Below are 24,630 nucleotides of genomic sequence, written 5' to 3'. Positions count from 1 at the left end.
ATTACCCACAATGTCCCAGGATTTCTTGAAGAAGAAGGCATTAAACCCATCTGGACTAGGGGTTTTGTTGTCCTCCATAGAGAAAATAGCTTCCTTGATTTCCAAGTCTGTGATATCCTTCACCAGGTTGTTGGCCATATCTGAGGTTAACCCAGGGAGATCTAGCTGCTCTAAGAACTGAAGAGAGCATGTAGATAGAGAGGTTTCACCCAAGAGATCAGAATAATAAGATATAAATAATTGGGCTACATTGACTTGACCTTCCTGCATATCTCCTTGTGCATCAATAATAGACCAAATATTATTTCTGGTCTTCCTTTCTTTGACAGAGTTATGAAAGAACGCATTGCATTTGTCCCCAAAAGATAGCCAATCAATGTGAGTTCTTTACAAAAGATCATATTCTTCCATGCAGGTGCCGACTAGCAAAGTCGGTAAAACCTTTGGGTGATGATACCAGAGGTCTGGGGTTCGAACCCCACCAACATCAAAGAGTTACTGATCTCATTTAAAACAGGCTTGCCAATCAAAAAAAAAAAAAAAAATAATATTCTTCCATGAGCATGAGAGAACAGAGCTCCGACGACCTCTTTAATCTTTCAAGATTAAACAAATGAATCTCTAGAGGTTTTGAATGCAGCCTTTTTTGTATATCTTCAAGATTTGTTTTTGTAGTGTTCACCAAATTCTGAAGATCTGTGGAGGTGAGTCTCGGCCATCCTTTGAGAGCAGCCTTTAGAAGTTTGAGCTTCTTAGACAGCATGTAAGAGGGATTTCCTTGAGTTAGTATAGACCAACATTTGCTAAGGGTATCCTTGAATAAAGGATTAACTAGCCAATAATTGCAAAAATAAAACGGAGGTCTGTAGATAATCTTATTAAAGAGAGTTAACACAATCAGAGTATGATCAAAGAGTCCCTGTGGTAAGAACTCAACTCCAGAAGAGAGGAACATAGCTACCCACATAGGGTTAATCAAGCACCTGTCTATCGTAGACCACTTTCAAAATAAACCATCTCCATTGTTAGTCCAAGTAAAAAAAAACATCCACTCGAGCTATGATCATAAAGACTTACAGTATTGAGACAGTGAGTAAAGGGAGTAGTTTCCCTAAGATGCACCAATTCTGAGTTGATCCTTTCATGAGAGTAAAGGACATTGTTAAAGTCGCCCATCACACACCAAGGGCCAGTGACTGTTCCATGCAGATTGATGAGGTCTTGCCAAAGTATATGTCTCTCTGCTCTTTTATTGCTTGCATAGATACTTGTAAGGTGAAACACTTGTGAAGAAGCTAGTACCGTGACTTGAGCATGAATAAATTGAGTATTTTCCAGAATTTTGAAAACATATAGCTGAGAAGGATCCCAAGATATCCAAATACGACCAGAGTGGTCACTAGAGTAATTGTTCTCAAAAGACCAAGCAAGGCAGCAAACATTGCTAATACCTTGAAATTTTTCTCTTTTAACTTTTGTTTCAAGGATGCAAAAACAGGATAGTTTATTTCGAGTTCTAAAAATATTTAGATCTCTAGATTTTTTTTCAGATCATTTATTTCTCTAATATTGTATATGCATATCTTCATAAAAAACTATCGTTTTTGTTTGTTTTTGTTACCTGAGCCCTTTGGCCTTCCTCTACTTCTTTTGCTAGATTGTTGCTGCTGTTGAAGTTGTGCTCTAGTAGTCATTTTCTCGCATGGTGTTAAGCTAGGTTGAATAGATTTTATTTTGCAAGTTTTGTAAACATTTGAAGTTGTATTTTGGTCGGTTGGTTGTTTGTAAACTTACATTGGATAATTAAATTATTTAGTAATTAAATGAAATTGTTTTTGAGATTGTTAGTTGTGTTATATTGATGTGGATGGCAATGATTTTATACAGGTCAATTGTTCTCCAATTTTTTTTTTCGAAACAAGTGATCCACTAAAACCGACACAAGAAGGGATCCAATTTTGTGCGGTTTATTTAAAGAATAACCGACACAACAACTCTATTTCTTGTGTCAGTTTGTGCTTTCCCCAGAGCAAATTTACAGTTGTGCAATGCTAAAACCGACACAAGTAGTATACCTGTTGTGTCCGTTTATACTTAAAAACCGACACAAGTACTATATCTATTGTGTCGGTTTGATATAAACTTGTTGTGTCACCACTACTTGTGTCGGTTTGATATAAACTTGTTGTGTCACCACTACTTGTGTCGGTTTGATATAAACTGTCACCACTATTTGTGTCGCTTTGTAAATCAAAAAAACCGACACATCAGAATTGTTGTGTCACTTAAAAACCGACACAACAAGCCTTTTTTTTTAGTAGTGCCTGAAAAAATAATTGAAAAATCGTCAATGCAAATAATGCACCATGCATGGTAATTAGTAATTAACCCTTAAAGCAATGTTGATGACAAACTATTTGATCATCTTCACTTAAAATTGCACTATTGCAGATCGATTATCCCATTCCTTGGAATACAGTTTAAGGAAACAAATACCTAAATGTATTTCTAAACATGGAATCCGTTCTTATGCCTAACTGGGAACTACTTTTGAACTGAATATGCAAAATTGAATGGTGTGGCAGCTCACCCTAAAGGTAATGAGAGCAGATCACAATTTTCATTTTTTTGCTAACTATGTTTCTACTTGCACTGGATGAAAAAACAAAGTAAATTTACAAGGTTCTAAGTGCAAGAATAAATAGCACCAAGTGTGTAAGTGTGTAGTAACTTACTTAAACATGAGATAAACATTCATGGGGCCCTCCACTTTATAAAGCACACTGTCCTTATGTTAACATGTGTAGCACATATATTTTATATATATACTTTAGTATAAGGGGTCTTTGATCTGTGGTCTTGGACTATTGGAAAAAGGCACCACTATAACAAAATAAGAAGTTAAATGGAGTTCAGGATAAAGGATCATAAACTTTCAGAAACCAAGTTAACTACTCTACATCTTTATCACTTACATTATTTACTACCATTTGTATACATAGCCAACAAACATAAACTATATATATCCAAGTCTACTTCACAAGATCACATACCAAAATTGCAGTCGATAATTTTTTTACACTATTATTAGTTTAGCCATAGTACCATAAATAAGAGTCACAAAAGTCAAGTTGCATACGAATAAATGGCTCTTAATGCAATACTATAAAATTTGAATCCACTACACAATCTGGAATGCGCCCTTAACTTAAGCAGACCCATAAAGACCACTTTAACCATCTAAGATCAGTGCAGCACATTCGGAAAAACAAGAAAAGACCGGACTTCAAACGTACTTGTGGTCAAATCAAGCAAGCAGTACTTAAGGCATATGATAAACCAATCAAAGTATAGCATGGATAATTAAGTGCAACAACTCAGCCATATGCAACAAAAGGAAGACCACACATGGAAAAAAAAAACTTAGTAATCACAAAATGATCGAAGTGGGTTGTTCTTCACAAAACGTTCTCACTTGATATTTCCTGGTCGACCCCTTTTTCCAAGACTTACATCAGGAGGATTCTGACTTGGGGACAGAGAAGCAACCTTTGCTGGTCCATCATGAGATGCATTCTTGGTAGGCCGAGAAAATGATTCCCCTTCTTGGGAGAATCACTACCAAGGACAGAAACATTATGCATCTCAGCGTCACCATTGCTTGTGATTAACTTTGCAGATTTTTCTGAAAGTGCATCGCCTACACTAGGAATAGCAACATCACTCTCCAGATTTTCAGTACCCTGGCCAACAGATAACATAAACGTGTGATTCGATATATCTGATCAAACGATGTATATTTGGGGTTCCAAGAACATATACTTTTCAAACAAAATAAGTACATGCGTTGCCTTATTTGAATTAGTTTTCTTTTGCGAACTTCTATCAGTAGCCTAAAGCACGCCAAAACATTGAATCAGAAATTTCAAAACAGTCGCCTACTATATTGTACTCGTTGTTTACGCAATGTGACAAAAAAAAAGGCAGTAGGTAAATGTGCAACATACTCTAGAGTCTAGACCTAGTAAACGTACTTCTCAAATAACAGAACCCCATCTAGCCTTTTATCAAACATCTAATATGCAAAGAACATAACCCCCACATCCACAAAACATTTCGAACAACTACTACAGAGAATCAAAATTTAAGCAAGTACAAATACAATGCAACAAAACATTTTATGTGAAACTAGATTTTCAATAAAAAAGACCAACTATTTCTGATAAAAACTTCCAAAAAAATAAACTTTTTTAGATCGAAATGTTAAGCAACAGGATTGCAAAGATGAAGAGACGAAAATAAAAGTACCCACATGTTTACCATAAATTCAGCAAATATCGAATTTTTCTTCTCAAAATGTGCAGCAAAAATCTTCTCCCATGACTTTCAAAACAAGTCCAATGGTTAAGCGAACTCCCAATGGCTTAGGAAGCGGTTTCGAACGTTGAAGAGAAAAGAAAAATATACGGTAGAGGAAGCTTATCCAGGGTTTCAAGAGACTAGCAGAGGCGAGGGACTAAAATTGGTTTCAAGAAGAGAGGTCACAGTGCGTGGGAATTCTATTCTTTTATTTACTTTTTGTGCTTTATCTTTTCTTTTCTCGTGAGACTGTGAGAGGCTTGACCACTTGACTCCCAAAAGCAAATAACTCGGCGGGTTCAAACCCTTATTGACGGTTAACCTAAACTGTGTCTTAAGTGACGTCATCTACTATCTATATACTAAAGTATAGACCTCTAATTGAGGATTTTCTCTTTCCTATGTGGCACTCTAATATGAGAGAGTTAGTTTTTTCTCTCTCCTATGTGGCACTTTAATATAAAAGATAGTCTTTTCTAATAGCCTACAATTTCACATGCATAGAACCTCTTAGGAGAGTTTGAGTGTATTTCTAATTATTATATTTGGAGAGTTTGAGTGTATTTTCAATTCTTACATATTTGATCAAATAAAAAAAATTGCTAAAAAATAAGTGATTTGTAAAAGGTAATTTCCTATTATGAATCAAACACTTTTAGTGTTCCAATTCTTATATATTTGATCAAATAAAAAAAAAAAAGGTAATTTGTAGAATTCCTTATTACAAATCATACAATTTTAGTGTCTATGATAAAGCACCGACTTATTTCGAATATATTCTTAACACGGCCTCAAAACATAGTTAAAAACAATTATACAAAAAATAACATCACAAAATATATAATCGAAAATGAAAAAAAAAATAATAACGGCAAAGCAATAATGACAAATATTTTTAAAAATTGCTAAAAAATAGGTGATTTGTAAAAAGTAATTTTCTATTACTTAATCAAACACTTTTAGTGTTCCAATTCTTATATATTTGATCAAATAAAAAAAATTGCTAAAAAATATGTAATTTGTATAAACTAATTCTTTACTACAAATCATACAATTTTAGTATCTATGATAAAACACCGACTTATTTCGAATATATCCTTAACATGGCCTCAAAACATAGTTAAAAACAATTATACAAAAAATAACATCACAAAATATATAATAGAAAATTAAAAAAAAAAAAAAAAAAAAAAATAATGACAAATATTTTAAAATATATATAATACTGAATGAAACTAACGTAAAAAACAATTAATGGGGAACCGAAAACTGGATGCAAATGTATCGAACTAACCTCAAATAATATTTAACGGAAAATCAGAAACTGGATCAAATGCAAACATTAAACTAATCTTAAAAAGTAATTAATAGAAAATTGGAATATATATGGATGGATACAACTGTATTAAACTAACCTCAAAGAATAATTAATGGAAAATCAAAACTTGGATGCAAATACATCAAACTAACATAAAAAAATAATTGTTGGCAAATCGGAAACTGGATGCAAATGCATTGAGCTAACCCTCAAAGATTAAATTAATAGAAAATCAGAAACTGGATGCAACTGCATTGAATTAACATCAAAGAAAAATTAATTATTAATTGGAAACATGATGCAAATGCGTGGAACTAATATTAAAAAATAATTAATGGAAAATCGGAAACCGGATGGAACTGCACTGAACTAATCTCAAAAAATAAACTTGATGCAAATGCATTGAACTAACCTCAAGAAATAATTAATGGTAAATAGGAAACTGGATGCAAATTCATTGAACTAATCTCAAACAATAATTAATGAGAAATCGGAAACTAGATGCAAATGTAACTTTATCAAATAATAAACGAGAAATCAGAAACTCGATGCAAATGCATTAAACTAATCTCACAGAATAATTAATGAGAAATCAGAAATTGGATGCAAATGTATTGAACTGGCCTCAAAGAACAATTAACAGGGAATTGGAAATTAGATGCAAATGTATTGAACTAATCAAAAAGAATAATTAACGAGAAATCAGAAACTGGATGCAACTGCATTGAACTGATCTCAAAAAATAAATAACGGGAACTAACCTCAAAATATAAATAACAGAAAATCAGAAACCGGATGCAAATACATTAAACTAACCTCAAAACATAGTTGGGTTATATGTTGTGGAAATGTCTCGGTAAGTATAGTTTTGCATTTAAAATGATGTTTATCTTATCTCTTTCCGTATGATTGGGAACTCTTTGCTATTCAAGTAGCTACAATATATATGAACTTCACCTTATTAGGCAATCTCACAAAACTTCAATCAAACTTCTATTATTAAACAACAAAATGAAGTTGAAGGGTTTTATTAAATGTACATGAGTTATTTTTTTTTAATGGAGAATAAGGTTTTCACGTTATAAGAAATTTGGTTGAGTGATCAATATAATATTAATATATAAAAGTTTTGCATATTTACAAATATTTTTCAAAATAATTAATACAACAACACCCGTTCGTAGATAATCTTTGAAGATTCTACATAGTAAGTCATGCATAATTTAAAGAATAATTAATGGGAAATCGGGAACTGGATAATCTTCAATGATCCCACATAGTAAATCAAACATAATTTACTTTTTATGTCATGTTTGTAAGGACACTACAAATGGATCAGTAGAAGTTGGTATTATACACCACATTGGATAATTAAAAGGAAATCGGAAATTGGATTCAAATGCATAACTGAGCTCAAAGAGTAATTAACGGGAAATTGGAAACTTTATGCAAATGCAATAAACTAAACTAAAAAAGTAATTAACTATAAATTGAAAACTGGGTGCAATTGCATTAAACTAACGTCAGATAATAACTAAAGGGAAATTAGAAATTGTATACAAATCCTTGAAAAATATTTAATGGGAAATCGGAAACGGTATGCAAATATATCAAACAAACCTCGATAATAATTAATGTGCCGAAATCGAAACCGGATGCAAATGCATTGAACTAAACTCAAAAAATAATTAACATAAAATAAAAACCGAATGCAACCGCATTAAACTAACCTTATAGAATAATTGGTGGGAAATCGAAACTAAATGCAAATGCATTGAAATAATCTCAAAAAATAATTAACGGAAATCGAAACCCGGATATAATTGCATCGAACTAACCTCAAAGCATAAATAATCGAGACTAGATGCGGATGTATTGAACTAACCTTAAAGACTTATTAGCGGAAATCGAAAACTAGATCCAAATGCAATGAACTAATCTCAAAGACTAATTAACTAAACATTGAAAAATGGATGAAACTACACTTGAACTAACCTAAATGAATAATTATCGGAAATTATAAATGTGATGTAACCGCATTGAACTAACCTCAAAAATAATTAACGGAAATCGAAAACTTGATGCAAATGCATTGAACTAACCTCAAAGAACAATTAACATAAATTCGAAATTGGATGCAACTGCATTGAACTAACCTCAAAGAATAATTAACAAAAACCAAAAACTAGATGCAACCGCATTAAACTAAAATAAGATATTAACTAACGGAAATCAGAAATTGGATGCAAATGCATTGAAATATCTTCAAAAAATAGTTAACTGAAAATCGAAAGTCGAATGTAACTGCATCGCACTGACCTCAAAGTATAAATGTCGGCTTTTTTAGCCTTCTCACATGAGTAATTACGAGTAATTAGGAACCCAAAATGAAAGTGAGTTTAAAAAAACAGACTCTTACATGTATGCAAACTGTATAGAAATTGTAAACTATCGAACTAACCTAGAAAAACAATTAACAGGAAATCAGAAATTGGATGCAGATGTATTGAACTAACCTCAAAGAGTAATTAAGAGAGATTAGAACACGGACGAAAATTCAATAAACTAATCTCAAATACTAATTAACTAAACATAAAAACTGGATGCAACTCAGATCAATTAACCTTAATGAATAAGTAACGGGATATTATAAAATGGATGCAATTGCAATTGAACTAACCTTAAATAATAATTGATGGGAAATCGAAACTTGATGCAACTGCATTGAACTAACCTCAAAGAATAATTAATGAGAATTTGGAAACCGGATGCAACGTCTTACATTAAACTAACCTCAAAGAATAATTCATGAAAAATCATAAACTTGATGCAAATGCATTCAACTAATAACCCTAAAATATATTTGTATTATATGTAAGGGGAATAAATGTCTCGACAAATATAGTTTTGCATTTTAAGTAATGTTTATTATACTTCTTTTATTGTGATTGGGAATGTCTTGCTATTCAAGTAGCTTCAATATTATCTTCACAAAATTGGACATTCTCAAAAAACTTCAATCAAACTTCTATTGTTAAAACTAACAATGAAAAGAAGTCGATGAGTTTTATCAAAGTTTGATGCTTCCTTTTTATAGAGAGTGGTGCAAGAAATTTAATTGAGTAATTAATATAATTTTCATATCTCATAGCTATGCATAGTTGCTAATATTTTTTAGAATAATTTAATATAACGGCACTCGTTCGTAGGACACGCTCATGTGATAAATCTTTTCAAGTGGGAGTAGTGTATTCTTTGAGGATATGGAAACAATCAATCTATTTTAGTGATTTGTACACATTAGTACGTAAGCTAAGCGGTGATGATTTACCGTTAAATCACCATAAATCTAATAAAACTATTATACAAGCTAGATCAAGTTTAAGATAATTCTATTTGAAAATTACGGATTAATATCCTAAACCACAAAGTGAAGAGGCTATCTCAATTTGATCCCTTAGTTTCCAAGTACTTATACACCATAATCGCTCCTCGGCTATCTCAATTTGATCCCTTAGTTTCCAAGTACTTATGCACCATAATCGCTGCTCATTAACGTATTTCGGTTTATTTTCAATAAAAATATATTTTGATTCGAAAATTTGCTGCTAAATCACCATAAATCTAAAAAAACTATTATACAAGCTAGATCGAGTTTAAGATAATTTTATTTGAAAATTATGGATTAATATCCTAAACCATAAAATGAAGATGTTATCTCAATTTGATCTCTTAGTTTCTAAGTACTTATGCACCATAATCATTTGCTCATTAACATATTTCGATTTATTTTCAATAAAAATATATTCTGATTCGAAAATTTGTGTGAGACATTTTATAAAGCCTTTTCAGCACACAAAATATTTAATAGATCCCGGGCGTATGCCCGGGTCCAAAATCTAGTAAATTTCTAAAGTCGTCGTAACAAAGAAGTCAACTTGACAGTTTTAGAAAATTTGTCATAAAATCATCATATTTTCTTGACACTTCTATCATACCCGACACAATCTTACGGTAGTTGTCATAATAATTGCACTAGGGATCTTATCTTGACGGTTTTTAACAAAGTCATCAAGATAGAAAAAAAAACAGTCGTCATAATATGTCTTTTTTTAGTAGTGTTAGAGGCCTTCACTACCCTTACTACCCAAGCCAATTTCATGCTTAACTGCTGACCACACATCTTTGGAGTACTGGCAATCAAAGAACAAGTGTTTTGAGTTTTCCCTTGTAGAGTCAAAGAGACAACATAAAGATGTTGTAAGGACTTTCTTATGGATAAGTCTATCTTTTGTAGGTAGACTTCCGAAGAAGAGTTGTCACCCATTAAAATAATATTTCAGCTGAACTAGCTTTCCCCAAACCAGTGTGTACCAATTTGATTTGCTGTGTTTTCTTCTTAATGCTTGGTAAGCTACTTTTGAGGTAAAAACTCCAGAAGATGAGTTCAACCATACCACCCTATCCTCATTCAAGTAATTGTTAATATAAGTGGCTAAGATTCTATTCTTGATGCCTGCTTCCTGGAGATTCATAACATGATGGTTCCATTGGCCATTTGAAATAAGAATACTAACCTTTGCATTCAAAGGAAAATTCCAGTTATCTCTTGCTTCCTGGAGGTTGATCAATGGCTCCTCTCCACACCATGGATCATGTCATAGAAGAGTCTGATTACCTGTTGCTATGGTATATCAGAGAAGCTTCATATCATATTTTATGTTGTTCAGGATACATCTCCAAGACCATGAGCAATCCCTAAGCATTGACATAGACCAAAAAAACTTTTCTTTAATATGTTCAGCCCAAGTACGTCCATGCATGTGATTCACAATCCTGCTTCTTTGCATGCAAGTTTGTAAATAAGACCACAATAAGCTGCTCGATTCCAAATGATAGGATCATGTATATGTATTCCAAGTCCTCCTTCCTGTTTAGGATATTGGATATTCTTCTTGCTTGATTGGAATTAAAACAATCATTTTACAATTTTCTCGGGTTTGTCTCTTTTAGTGGTTAAGTTTCAATTCCCCAATCATTCGATCATCTCCTTTCCTCTCCTCTCTTCTTTGAACTCTTTTGAGGTTGTTGTGAAAAACCATTCAATGTTTATGGTACTAAGGATTATGAATGGTGTTTTGTTTATTTTGTATATTAGAATGATTTGTTTTGTGCGAAGTTGATGCGTTCACTTTCATCGGTTCATGTGTAAAAAAAAAATGTCCATGTGTACAAAATATCATGTAATCATAGTACAAAATATCGGAATATATCGCGATAAATATCGAGATTTCAACAAAAGATATATAAATATCATGATATGTTTAGAGATATATAAAACTGCAAATATCCACGATATTTCGACGATATTTGTGATATTTAGATATATTTAGCGATATTTTGTGTAGGTAACAATTTTATTTAATATTTACCATTATATTTCAAATAAATATAAATTATATATCAAGAAATATTCACAATATCTATGATATTTATCGATATTTTGGATATATCAACGATATTTGCATATGAAATCATAGGACAAAATATCCCGATATATCGCGATATTTGGGGATATCTATCCAAATTTCAAAGAAAGATATATAAATATCACGGTATGTTCAGAGATATATACGACTGTAAATATCGGTAATATTTCGACGATATTTGCGATATTTTGTGTATATAACAATTTTATTTAATATTTACCATTATATTTCAAATAAATATAAATAATGTATCATGATATATCAAGAAATATTCACAATATCCACGATATTTTGGATATATCCACGATATTTGCATGTGAAACAATGTCAAATATCTCTAAAGAAGGGGATATATCCACGATACATATCCAGAAATTGAATATCGATAAATACTCATATCCTGATATTTTGTACTATGTATGAAACAATGTCAAATATCTCCAAAGAAAATGATAAATCCACGATACATATCCATAAATCAGAGATCGATATTTTGCCATATGTGAACCTTATATTTTCCGTTCTCAAGTGTCATGTGTCCTTGTCTGTCAATCTTGTGTCCTTTTCTGTCAATGAAAGTTCAATTTTACAAAAAAAAAATCGTTGTTAATTGTTTTTGTCTATGAAATAACATTGGAGTAGTTTGTTTCGTTGTTAATTTCTGACATGCATAATTCAGTGTGATCGGAAACTTGGAAAGGTTGAGATTATTCACCCTCGTGGTACTCAAACTATGTTTAGAGCCCAACCATATATGGGGAGCCTTGTATCACTTAAATCAGGTACCTATTTGGGGAATGTGCACAGATATGGAAAAGATATAGAGAACCTATATATGATTTTTCTTTTTCTTTTTCTTTTTTCTTTTTATTATTTTTATCAATCTTCTTATTTTCCTTGCGTGAGAAAAAACATCCCACCAGATGTTAAGTTACAATGTTCTCACTTCTCAATGTGTTGTGGATTTCAACATTACATTTTTGATATCGATTCACTGACTCGGGTGGTTATTGCTCCTTTTACTCAGGGAAAATGTTCCTCTGGTACAAGTTGTACAAAGAAGAAAGTTTATACCGAAGAATTGAGGAGGTAAAAGTTTTGACGTGTGATATATACTCTTGTTACTACGTGTTTAGTGTGATATATACTCTTGTTACTACGTGTTTAATTTTACACTCTATTATCTTTTTTTAGCTACCTTGTCTCGGTGGAGGCTGTGTATAGAGATCTTTTTTTTTTTAATCAATTGGGAATTTTATTGATAATGACTATTATAAATAATTAGAACAAGCGTGCAACAAGCTCTGCCGCAAGTTCTTTCTGAATAGCAAATTCTATCCTTCGAAAAACAAACTTATTAGATCGAACCAGTTGTCATAATGTTACTGTCTATAACTTTCGGAAGTCTCTTGAGGAGTTTAACAGAATGTCGTTCCAAGAACCCAAAAGTATCAAAACTAAACGGAATAAAACAGTACTGGTTAGCCCTACAAGCTTCTTCATGATTCTCCATCTTCCCTGTTACTGCTCTCTTAGCTGTTTCTCCTACCTCAAAATCGCTATCCCCCAACCCTACCAACGGAGAGACTCCAATTACATCAACACATGTATATTTTTCCTCAGATCAACTGTAAATCAAGACATTCGCAGGCCAAAGTGTCGATCTGCCCTCATTCGGATCAGTAAGAAAGTTAACATGGGCATCTTTCTTCACTTGTACTCCAGCCCTCCGAAATGCATCACACAAAATGTCTCTAACATGATTGTGTCCGTATTTAAAACCGGAAAAATTTCTACAATATGTTGCATGATCCCCAAAAGCATCTAATCTACTCTTTTTGCATACAGTGTAAAGACCACCATCAGAGTACGGAAGACTCATAAGACGGTACCGGAGAATTGCACAATACTCCACCTGTGACATACATTGTCCAAGTCCCTCTATCGGAATAGCAAGTAGAAAATCTTTTGCATGTTCTGACTACAAGCATCCAATTTATTTTTTTTTTTGTTCTTGTGATTATTATTATTTGTTTCTTGCTTTTTGTGGACTTATTGTCATAGATTGCGCCTCAAGCCCTCAATGGACGTATCAACCATATCGTCCAATGCTTTCGAAAATTTAGTTTTTGTAATCATTTTGGTGATTAGTTGCATGGAAGTTGTTGCTTGTGATATTTGAGAGGCAAGTTAGGTACTTAGGTTTCCTTGATAGAATTCAGTGGTGTTGATTCTCTTCGCAGGAAATACCACAGGTTTTGATGTTTCGTTTTTTTTTTTGGGTTGTTACTTTTGTTGAGAATCTCTTTCAAGTCCTGGAAATTTGCATTCGCTTTAGTTTGTAGATGACATGATGAGGGGGAAAATACTAGGTCAAAGAAAATCCATGCCTTCAAGGGTGCTAACTTTTATTTATTTATTTTTAATGTACGTTTCAGTAGCTCCTGCAGTTTCATTAGTTTTGATTTAGGAGCTAAAATCATCATCGTGCATACAATAATCTATGAGGTTTTTTTATCTGGCCTATCTAACTAATCTAACGTCGCCAGTGATCAAACAGGACGGGTTCCCCAGCCTCCCGAATATAGTTGTCACAACTCACAATCGTAGGGAGTTTTATACTTATTTATCTCCCCAAGTTCTCTCGGTTTCGCCATAGCTCATGAACTTCGGAGGCACTTACAAGTTAGCTAGTTTCTGTAGACGATGATTTCCTAATTATGTAGCAAACATATCCACCAAAAAGAAGAAATTTCTATCACCATTGTTAGCAGATTGCCAAATTGTGAACAAAGCATTTTTAGCAGTAATTGGATAAGTTTCTCCATGGAATTCTTTTTCTTCTGTAAAGAGTAGAGAGAGATGAAAAAACTGTGTTCCACCCACTTTGAGCCAGTGAGAACTAGATTTTTGCTTCCACAAACTTTCCTCTCTTTCAAATTTTCAAGCCATTCAAGGAGATCAGCTTTGAGCTTAATAGAGGAGGCAGGTGAAAAATATGTTGCGTTTGGAAAGGGAAAATGGGGTCCAACGTATTATACACATGAACAGAACCACGTCGATTTAATTCAATGTTCAAGTTTTTCCGAAATTGATTACTGGAAAAAGCGTGAAAATTGCAAGTTCAATTTGGAACTATTCCTAGCCGCTCCATTAGATACGGAGCAACAGGATGACAGGCCATTACAAAAGGAACAGACAAGACTCATCGAAACTTCAACGTTCATATCCAATTCAACATTAAAAAAAACTCTTAATCCCACTGGACATCAAGTGGGGTTCTAATTTCCATAGCAGTATATGGAACATAAAAAACCCTGTAGCAACATACAAACGCCAGTAAGAAATTATCAAACTATATACAACACCAAAATTGGTAGCACACACATGGCACACACACGTCGAAAATTCAGAATGATCATAGCTCGAAGAGCACTGCCTTGAGGATTGCTTAGCAAATCCCAACAGCCGCACAGCTAACCAACAATCTGTCCATAACTATATTTACGCTTAGTTCATAATTAAAATGAACACGCTGAAAAGCTACATGCTATAACAAAGACTTGGGGTAAATTTTACTGATTAATGAGGTAAATCAGAACACATCATCTCGAACAGATAATTATTTAACAAAAGGGAACCGTCACTTTAATAGAGTATCTTCAAAACAAGCATCAAGCTTCCTTGGTTTCCCACAGCTACAACTTCTAGACAACAACTGATAAGAAGGCATACACACTACAGAATACACGTAACAGTAGTAGGCAGTGTGCCCTTTTATTAAGCGCGGGGGTGGGGTGGGGTGAAGTAGGGTGATGCTACCATCACATCTAAAGAGCACCTTACACACTAAAGATTTTTTTTTTTTTTTTCACAATACAAGTATATAAACAAGTAATACAACTTCCTATATGCAGACCTAGCAACACCCAACTCACCGAGTCGTATTCAAGATTTCAAACCATTCATGATACAGCCGTTCTAGAATTCTACCTACACATGATGAGCATGGTAGCTGAATTGCACAATTTAAAGCTGACTAGATCTCCTACATAAGTAATTGAACGAAGATGATGGATAAATCATCCACAACTAGGAACTCTGGAGAACATGTTAGCTGAGACTGCTAAGACAGGGTATCTCCCCTCCTTCCAAGGTTATCCCCTACCCCCACACCAACACCCACAGTGCCAATTGAAAAATAAAACCTGCACACAATCATGAAAGTCACCCTTCTCTATTTCAAAAAACAAATTACTATTAGCAGTGTTTCGATCACAGTGTCCTGTTTAATAGACTATAAGCAATCTTTCCTTCTTCTCTCTCGTTCTCCCGTCTCACTCTCCTTTAAGTTTCTCTATTTTAAGCTAGAAAAATTAAAAAGGAAAATTTCATTTAACTGGTAAGAAACTAGTTGCAATTAGGTTCATACAAATAGATAAATCACTTATCAATACTTTATGTTCAATCAATAACAATTCAACCAAAAAAGTAACACTTTCCTGAAATTCATTTACTATTGAAGCTCAGAAATCAACAGATATATCACACCCAGCACAAAATCATAAGGCAAAAGCACAGACGTTCTGCTTAAAATCCAGACATCCAAGTCAGAACTTGGAAGAAAGATGAGCAGAAAAAAAAATTATGCGGTGCATGAAAGAACAAAGCCAAAATTGCAATAGCCTCCAAGGAAGGAAGTTCATTTTTGTTAACTTAACCATAACAAAAAATCAGAGTGCATTAGGCAATTATAAAAAGAAGGGCCTCTATTCAGCTATTCTTCATATCAAGGACCAAAATATAGAGTTCAGTGAATATCTCGATGTACCTAAAAACCGAAATATATCGGATATATCGGAGATATCTATTTTTTTGTTGACCAGTCAAAATTTTGTTTTGTATGTCGATATATCAGATATATCGAAAATATTGTCAATTATATCAGAAATATCGTCAATATATTGGTCAAAGTCAACAATATCGGTCAAAATCAACAATTTATATCATATATATCGGTCGATATATATTGTTATATCAGAAATTGCGAAATATATCGAGAAAAAACAGATTCAATATTCGGTTGAGATATATCGGTTATTTCCATCTTGGTGTACTCAAAAAACGAGATATATCAGCAATATCTCGGATATCTCGGCGATATTTTGGGCCTTGCTTCATATCAAGTAGTTAACACTTCACAGTACATGGTACATGATACTAGATAGATAAATATAATTCAATGAAAACTTAAGATGCTAACAAGTAAGTCAAATTAATAATCCAGTATTAATGTTTAAAACTAAAATTCCAATCATAGGAAACATCAATTTTTTTCTGATCAGATCCTCAATTAGCACCAACTTCTTAAAAAGGATTTTCACAATACTCAGTAACAAGTTAATCACCTCACCATCCAACAACTCAAATTGCAGAAAGTAAGAATCAGAAAATTACCACATATGCTTCATCTTTTCTTGAAACCATACTTCTTGCGTTCATAAAAGAGATCAGTTTTGGCACTTCCTAAATTGACAATTTTAGGACAGCCATCCCTATCTTTCTCTTGTTGAGTACACTCCTTGCAGTAATAGGCATCAGATATACCAACTCCCCCACAGATGACGCAGCGACCCTGAAAAGATCCATAATTACATTCATCACAGACGCGAACAAGTGTGCAAGGACGCACGTAGGAGTCACAAATTACACACTTGCCGTCACACTTTTCACAAAGGCGTCCAATGGCGATTCCTGGCTGCTTCCTGCACATAATCAAATCTGGATGATGCTTGGCCATGCTTTCTATAAAAGTATATGTCCTGCAGATACATATGAACAATTGTCAGAAAGTTACATCACTAGAGGGCTTCCTTACAATTTATCTTCTTCTATTGTCGTAATAATACATGTTTATTTTATGCTAAAACTTCCCCTGTTCTAATTCTTCTACCTATTAATGTGTTAAGGTTTGTAAAATTTGCGATTAAAAATAATATAAACTAAGTAGGAAAAAAAAACTGACCTGATGTGAAAGAGAACCAAAAGGAGGAAAGGATTCTTGGAAAAATAACAATGAATGAAAGTGTAATAATGTGCTGGGAAAAGAAAAGAGGGCTTGTGTTTTATACTTTTATTTATTCATGTGGCGAATGGATTCGGATAGACTTGGGCCTGGGCCTTTGGGTTTGTCTGTCCATTAACCAGGTTCTACCACCAGTCCATGCTTAGGGATGGATGGAAATCCGGCGAGTCCAAGCCCTGCTCTACGGGTTTTTATTTTTGGGCTTAGGCTTCGGGCATCCTACTTGTGCACAAAACATCATCTACCCCTATTTCAAACAAGCATCTTTGCCCTTTAGGCTATGCTATTTTTGGTGAGTTTTGTATGTCATTGTTAGCCCAACCAGGTCTACCAAAAATGAATTATTCAAAGCAAATTAAATTTTAATTAATATTAATTTTTGGATCTGATATTATCCGAAATCGGATTCGGATAGAATTTTTAATAACCGTCGGATTCATATATCAATATAAATTTTCGGATTCGGATTTGGATACAGTCATATCCGAATCCGAACGTATCCGTTTGCGCCCCTGGCCCTCCCCAACACAACAACGTCATACCTAGTGTTGGCTCGTCCTTTATGGGAAAAAGGTGACCACTAAGGCCTCACTCTGAGAAAGGGCTCATAAGTTGCTTGGTTTGTTTCCCAAAATTCACCTTAAAAATAGGCCTTAATTTTGTTTATATCATAAATCCCAAAATAAGTTTCTAAAATTAAGACTCTAAACATGTAAATCTCTTCCCAAAAAGAAGGTCTCCGCTAGAATATGTGGAAAAAAAAAACTTTCCAAAATTTATAGGCCTCAATTCTTAGTTTCTTACGCCTTATATACTGCTAGTACATAGCCCGTGTCGTGTGCCACTGAAAAACCTAACAGAAACCCGCCTACCAAAAAGTCCGGCAGCCTTTGTTAACTTCAATAATGATCCACTACTCTTGTTGCCACTTATTATCCAGTCCACACCCCATAAGCCTTTAGATCCGCCATGTCGTAAGTTAGCTAGATCCAAAGGTTTAAGTTGTTTTTGGGGGGCCCATACCGTCTCTTTTTATTAGATAGATTTTTCTTTATTAAAATTTTGAGAAAAAATGCCTCAATATGAAATCCGCCTTAGGCCACACTTTGGGTTGAGTTGGCCCTGGTCATACCTTCGTGGCCCCATGCATTTAAAAAGGCCCAGGCTTGGTGAGTTTTTTTTTTAGAAACATCATACTTAGTTTTCAATTTCTGATCATTTAAACCTTCTGAAGGTATCATTTTAACTGCCAAATACAGACAATAAGCTCAACTGCAGAATCTTGAATGTAAAGTAACTTACTCTCAAGTTGTTAACTTTTAGAAATCCAAGTTTGAGCTTAGCTTTCAGAAGTATAAGTGAAAAGTAATTGTTAAAAAAAATTACTTATCATTTTTAATACTTTTTCAAAATTGGTGTGTGCTGTTTGGATATAAAATGACCTATCAATTCTATTTTATTTATCAACAAGTTCAAATTCAACATAAAAAGTGAGAAGTGAAAAACACATATTTTAGAGTTTATTAAAAAAAGTATAGTTTTTTCTTTTCACAAGTAACTTTTTGCAGTGCTGCTATCCAAACATATTTTTTTGCTTTTTCACTAAAAAGCTAAGACATAGGTGAATGGTCGTGGCGACGATGAGGCTAAAGCCCAAAATTGTCCTCCAACTGGGCCTCTCTAGGGGGTCAAACAAACCGCAATGCTCGCACCCATCAACGTCTAGCCCAGATTGACCCAATGGATCCTCCATGAACAGTAAAACCTGGATTTGATGAAGTGTGCACACTTATCCATAATAGTTGGTATGAGGTGAAGTAAGGGTGGGCAATAGGCCGGGTCGGGCTAGCCCGGCCCTAAACAATTAAAGCCTTTCAGTTATTAGGGCCGGGTCATAAGTCTAAATTTCAAGCCCTGACCCTACCCTAAGCCCTCTTTAACAGTTTAGGGCGGTTGGGGCTATATATTTTTTCTTTTTTCGCATCAGTTTTAAAACTCATTTATATTACAAAAAAAATTCAAAGATTTGCAAACTGAAAGTCCCACCACTTTGAAATTTGAATAACAACCAATCTAGTAATAATTCTTGATAAGTCTAACAATTTAAAATGCATATCCACAATCTAATAAACTGAAGTACATAGAGACTCATATTTATATTTCAAAATTACACAAGACACATTTTGGAATGAGCTTTCACTGACATAAATCCGTTATTTCTTGTACTCAAATCTCACCAAAATTACATTTGACATTGAAGAACACAAAGACAAATAAGAGTATGGAATGAGTTTTTACTGACGTCAACCTATTTTTCATTAGGCTAGTGCCCAGTGCTCATTATTGTTCTTGGCGACTAGGTTAGACGGGGAGTTGTGAGGTGTACGTGAGTTGTAAGATAGAAACAATTAGGTTTACAAGTTTTTATGATATAAGACAAGTTATTAGAAGTACCCATACGGTAAGTGATAAATTACAAAGGACAGTGTTATTTTAATTGAAAATATGTAACAAAGAGTTGGATAGTTTTAGTTGTGTATTTTATAATGAAATTATAACTAGGGCTTAGTTAGGGTCGGGCCTATGTTTCAGAACTTTAACCCTGACCCTGTCTTAGAAGGCATTATGGCCGGGTCGGCCCTGCCCTAAACTCTGTGAGGGCTTTAGTTGTAAAGGCTTTATAGGGCTTAGGGTCTGGTCGGTCAGGGCCGGGTTAGGGTCGTTAGGGCCAAATTCCCACCCCTAAGGTGAAGCATTGACGATACTACTTGAACGGTGTCGTGCTCATATCTTAAAATCGTCTTCAACTAAGTTAGGTTGGTTCAACTTTTTCTCTTGGAATCTCCTTCCTCATGTGTTAACTAAAAATGAAGATGTTTTCATCAAATCGTGCAAATCACATGCCATAAATTTGTATCAAAGTAATGCATGGAAATGTCAAAGTGTAAATTATTGTTTGTTTGTATTAAAATACTTTTAAATCTAAACAAAACTAACATGAAAATATCCAAATTGTTGGACCTAAATAAGTGTTGTTGAAAAACCGCAATAAGTTAATGCCAATGGCAAACAATATTTGAGAATGTAATGAGCTTTTATGTTACTAATGAAAAGGGGTAGGGGACCTCTTTGAAAACCCTGATTGCTTACTACAAAACCAAAAAAAAACTTTTAAATATAAAGAAAATTAACATGAAAATATCCAAATCGTTAGACACTTGGACCTAAATAAGTGTGGCTGAAAAACACAAATGACTGCAAACAAGAAACATCAAAAACTGAATTTAGAAGTCTTCTTAATCTTAATAATCTTTTAGGAAATGTTTTCATAATTTATTATCCAAATATTTAACATCAAATTTTATATTAGATCCAATCGGATTCAAGGCCAATGGAAATATTATTCCAAGACTAGGTTCAGCATAATTAGCAGGCTTTCTAGTTTCTATCAGGTTCTACGTTTGGGCTTCAGGCCGGGCTAAGGGTTATTGGTCCCGCTTGTCCATTTAGATTTTGTGGGTTTCGGTACCATGGAGTCTGAATGAATATGACATTGAATATCGGGCGTACGTTTTCAATTGCTTCATAATATGTATGTAAGTCTGTTACAACTTAGAACACTTTTGGTCTCGCCTTTTTCTTAACATCATACTTATAAGCAACCACTCAACTAGCAATGTAATGTCGTCCATCATCCTTTCAAGACTTCCCGTCAAGTCTCTCCTGTGTTTTAAGTGTGTATTGTTGCTCATCCCGACTTTATCACAATACACCTCAATCAAACCATCTATAACGACAACTGTAGTCTCATCCTTTGTCGTTTCTCCGAAGTGTAGAGTATGTCCTTTCAGTTCAACTTTGTTTTTCAAGTGGGATGTTATAACGTCTACAAAGATGGTTGTGGGGTATGTACTAACATGTCTTCATTGAGAATATAATATTGAGATAGTTATGTCGATATATCATTTAATTTGGAGAACGATAGAAAGCAGCATTGACTTTGCAATTGCAGCCGAGCATCTTCTCTTTTCATTTTGACATCCATCCTCACCTTATCATAATGGCAGATGCCCTAATCTCTGTTGTTTTGGAGCAAGTAGCCTCTATCCTCTGACTAGAAATCGAACAAGAGGTGCAGCTAGTGATAGGTGTATGTGAAGAAATAGAAAACCTCAGTGATACACTCACCATCATTCGAGGAGTGCTAGATGATGCAGAGGAAAAGCAATTCAAGAACAAAGGAGTGAAGGTTTGGTTGGAACAACTCCAAGACATTTTCTATGATGCCGACGATGTACTGGACGTGTGGAACACTAGGATTCTAATCTTACAAAGTCAAGCACATGTTGGTGACAAGGTTTGTTCTGACATGTTCTCTCTCTTTTCATGTTTCATTCACGTTGTTGTACAACATGATGTTGGTGGTAAGATAAGGAAGATAAACAAACGACTAGATGAGATTGTTAAAAAGAAAAAACTATACAATCTCACTGAAAGGCAAAGTTGTCAGGAACCTCGATTGCTAACTAGCTCTTTCATAGATGCATCAGATATTTGGTCGTCTTGATGACAAAGAAACTATAATAATCAAGTTACTAAGTGAGAGTAGTCATCAAGATTCATGTGTCCCAATTATCTCTATTGTTGGTACGGGCGGTTTCGGTAAGACTACTCTCGCGCAACTAATCCTCAAAGAAGAGGAAGCAATTACGAAATTTGAGAAGCTGATTTGGGTTTGTGTCTCTGAGCCTTTTGATCTTGAAAGGGTTGCCAAGTCAATTATTGAGGAAGTGAAAGGTATAGTAACATCCCTAACATTGTTGCCTTGCAAGCTTTGCATAAAAGCTTGTTGGAATCCATCAAGGTAAAGTGTTTTCTCCTTGTGTTAGATGATGTTTGGTCCAGTGATGACAAGCTTTGGAGACCATTGAAGCTTGCTCTGGATGGTGGTGCATCGGGGAGTAGAATTTTAGTCACCACACGGGATGAGAGAGTGGCAAAGATGATCGGCTCTGCCTACATACATAGGTTGGGGCAACTATCAGATGATGACTGCTGGTCATTGTTTAGACAAGTTGCATTCAGAGAAAGACAAGAAGATCTCGAAGTGTTTGAAGAAATTGGAAAGAAAATTGTAAGGAAATGTGGAGGTGTTCCTCTCGCTGTAAGGATTTTAGCTAGTCTGATGTGCTTAAAAGAATCAAAACAAGATTGGAAAGATATATTAGCCAGTGACATGTGGGATGTGATGTCGAATGATGAGGATGGGTTTTTACCTTCTCTTTCATTGAGTTACTATGCCTTGCCCTCACACTTGAAGCAATGCTTTACTTATTATGCCATCTTTCAGAAAGCTGAACAAATAGAAAAGGATGAATTGGTGAAGCTATGGATGGCACAAGGTTTCCTTGGCTACGATAATACAGATGACCTAGAGAAAATAGGTGGAGACCATTTCAATAATTTGGCAATGCGATCTTTTTTCCAAGACTTTGTAAAAGATGATGAAGGCAACTTCATTAGCTGCAAGATGCATGATCTCGTTCATGATTTTGCAAAATCTCTGAGTAATGAATTTTCTATTTTAAAGATGAATGGCAGAGAAATTGGTAGAATAAAGTTTCACCAGCTGAGTTCATCAAATTTGAAGAGTCTTGATATATTCGAACCAAAGAATCCATGCACATTCAGACCCTTCAACGTTGGATGCATCTCTAGAGTGCATCTTGGATTATTCCAACAGTTGATATGCATCAGGGCATTGGATTTGAGACATCTTTGGTTGGAAGAACTTCCAAATGAAGTAGAGAGACTATTACATCTACACTACCTCGATTTGTCTAACACAAGGTTGATGGAATTACCTGAAACGGTCTGCAATCTATTCAATTTGTAGACCTTGAAATTGAATTCATGTTTTCTTCTGCAGAGACTACCTCATGCAATTGGGAAACTATCTAATCTAAGACATCTCGAAATTGAAAAAACTCGTGAACTAAGATTTTTTTCTCGGGGTTTGGGAAGGTTGAGCTGTCTTCGAACATTGTGTAAGTTGATTGTGGGTGGTGAAGGTGATAACTGCAAAATTGGAGAACTAAAACTTCTCAACCATCTCCAAGGAAAATTGCAAATATGGGGGCTGGGGCGAGCGACAGATGTAAATGATGTTGCACAAGCAGAACTACAGAAGAAGGAAAACCTCCGTTCTTAACTCCCTGGTTTGATAATCTTTACATGGGACAAGAAGATCAAAGGGAAGATGGTGGAAAGAGGATGGAAGGGGTTCTCGAAAGCCTCCAACCACATACAAATTTGAAAGCATTGACTATAGAGAGTTACCTTGGTGCCAAATTTCCTTTCTGGATGTCGAGCAATACTGTTTTATCCAATCTGGTCAGACACGATTGTACAATTGCAGTGAATGCTTGCAATTGCCTCCTTTGGGAAGACTAGCATCTCTTGAAGCTCTTACTTTATCTAATTTGAAGTCAGTGAAACGCATTGGATACGAGTTTTATGGATTTGGCAAGAATAGTAGTAGCAGCAGTGTTGCCAATTCAGTACAACAACCAGAAGTAGTTTTCTCAAAATTGAAGAAACTCAAAATCTTGCATATGAAAGAGTGTGAGGAATGGGATCTTCCATTTGAGAATGGCAAAGGTATATTTCCGAATCTTCGTCAAGTGTTGCTCACAGGGTGTGAAAATTTGCAGAGATTACCAGCTCTTGGAAGACTAAAATCTCTAGAAGAACTCGAACTAATAAGATTAGAAAAAGTGAAATGCTTAGGCCTTGAGTTTCTCAGAATTACGACTAGTGTTGATGCTAGTGCAGAAGTTGGAGAATTAGCACTTGTTATTGCAGTGTTCCCAGAGCTAAAGAAACTTAAACTCGTGAATATGTTGGCGTGGGAGGAGCAGGAGGAAATGATTCCCAGAGTTGTCAAGAAGGTGTCTCCACTATCAATTTCATGCCTTGTCTCAGTACCTTATGCATCGATATATGTCCAAAGTTAAAGGTGGTGTCGCACTACATGTTCTCTCACGCACTGAGGGATCTACGGATAACTTCTTGTCCACAACTGATGGGAATGCAACCTTTCCTTCCTCCACTCCTTGAGGACCTAGAATTGAAAGGCAATGTAGGTGTCTTCTCAAGGTTGCCTATCAGTAGTTGCCCCAAAAGCAACTACTCAAGCCTGAATTTTTTATATATCAAAGCTTGTCCTCATTCATCACTCCCGGAAGGCTTTAACCAACTCACAGCAATTCAAATGTTGCAGTTTCATGAATGTGAATTCCTACACTTCATGCCGAAGGATTTGAAGCATCTCCCCATGCTTCAACAACTGGAAATCTATCATTGTCCTATTCTGATAG

At 34.6% G+C, this 24,630-nt stretch overlaps 2 protein-coding genes across 2 annotated transcripts; one reads left to right on the top strand and one right to left on the bottom strand.

The window, feature by feature from the left end:
* Nucleotides 1-16,422: 16,422 nt before the first annotated feature.
* LOC147510853 (PHD finger-like domain-containing protein 5A) lies at nt 16,423-17,294 on the bottom strand. The gene is made up of 2 exons (XM_086602695.1): nt 17,192-17,294; nt 16,423-16,988 (listed from the first exon to the last, which is right to left on the bottom strand). Exon 2 carries the CDS (start codon nt 16,964-16,966, stop codon nt 16,634-16,636), a length of 333 nt encoding a protein of 110 aa, XP_086458821.1. The 5' UTR covers nt 16,967-16,988; nt 17,192-17,294; the 3' UTR covers nt 16,423-16,633.
* Nucleotides 17,295-20,798: 3,504 nt separating this feature from the next.
* Nucleotides 20,799-23,798, top strand: LOC147510852 (putative disease resistance protein RGA3). The gene is made up of 5 exons (XM_086598266.1): nt 20,799-20,817; nt 21,370-21,608; nt 21,793-22,048; nt 22,084-23,143; nt 23,431-23,798. Exons 1-5 carry the CDS (start codon nt 20,799-20,801, stop codon nt 23,702-23,704), a joined length of 1,848 nt encoding a protein of 615 aa, XP_086454392.1. The 3' UTR covers nt 23,705-23,798.
* Nucleotides 23,799-24,630: the final 832 nt, after the last annotated feature.

The sequence above is a fragment of the Coptis chinensis genome, chromosome 3, assembly GCF_015680905.1.
Source record: "Coptis chinensis isolate HL-2020 chromosome 3, ASM1568090v1, whole genome shotgun sequence".
Taxonomy (NCBI): domain Eukaryota; kingdom Viridiplantae; phylum Streptophyta; class Magnoliopsida; order Ranunculales; family Ranunculaceae; genus Coptis; species Coptis chinensis.
The sequence above is the reverse complement of the archived record's forward strand: the minus strand, read 5'-3'. Positions and strand labels throughout refer to the sequence as shown.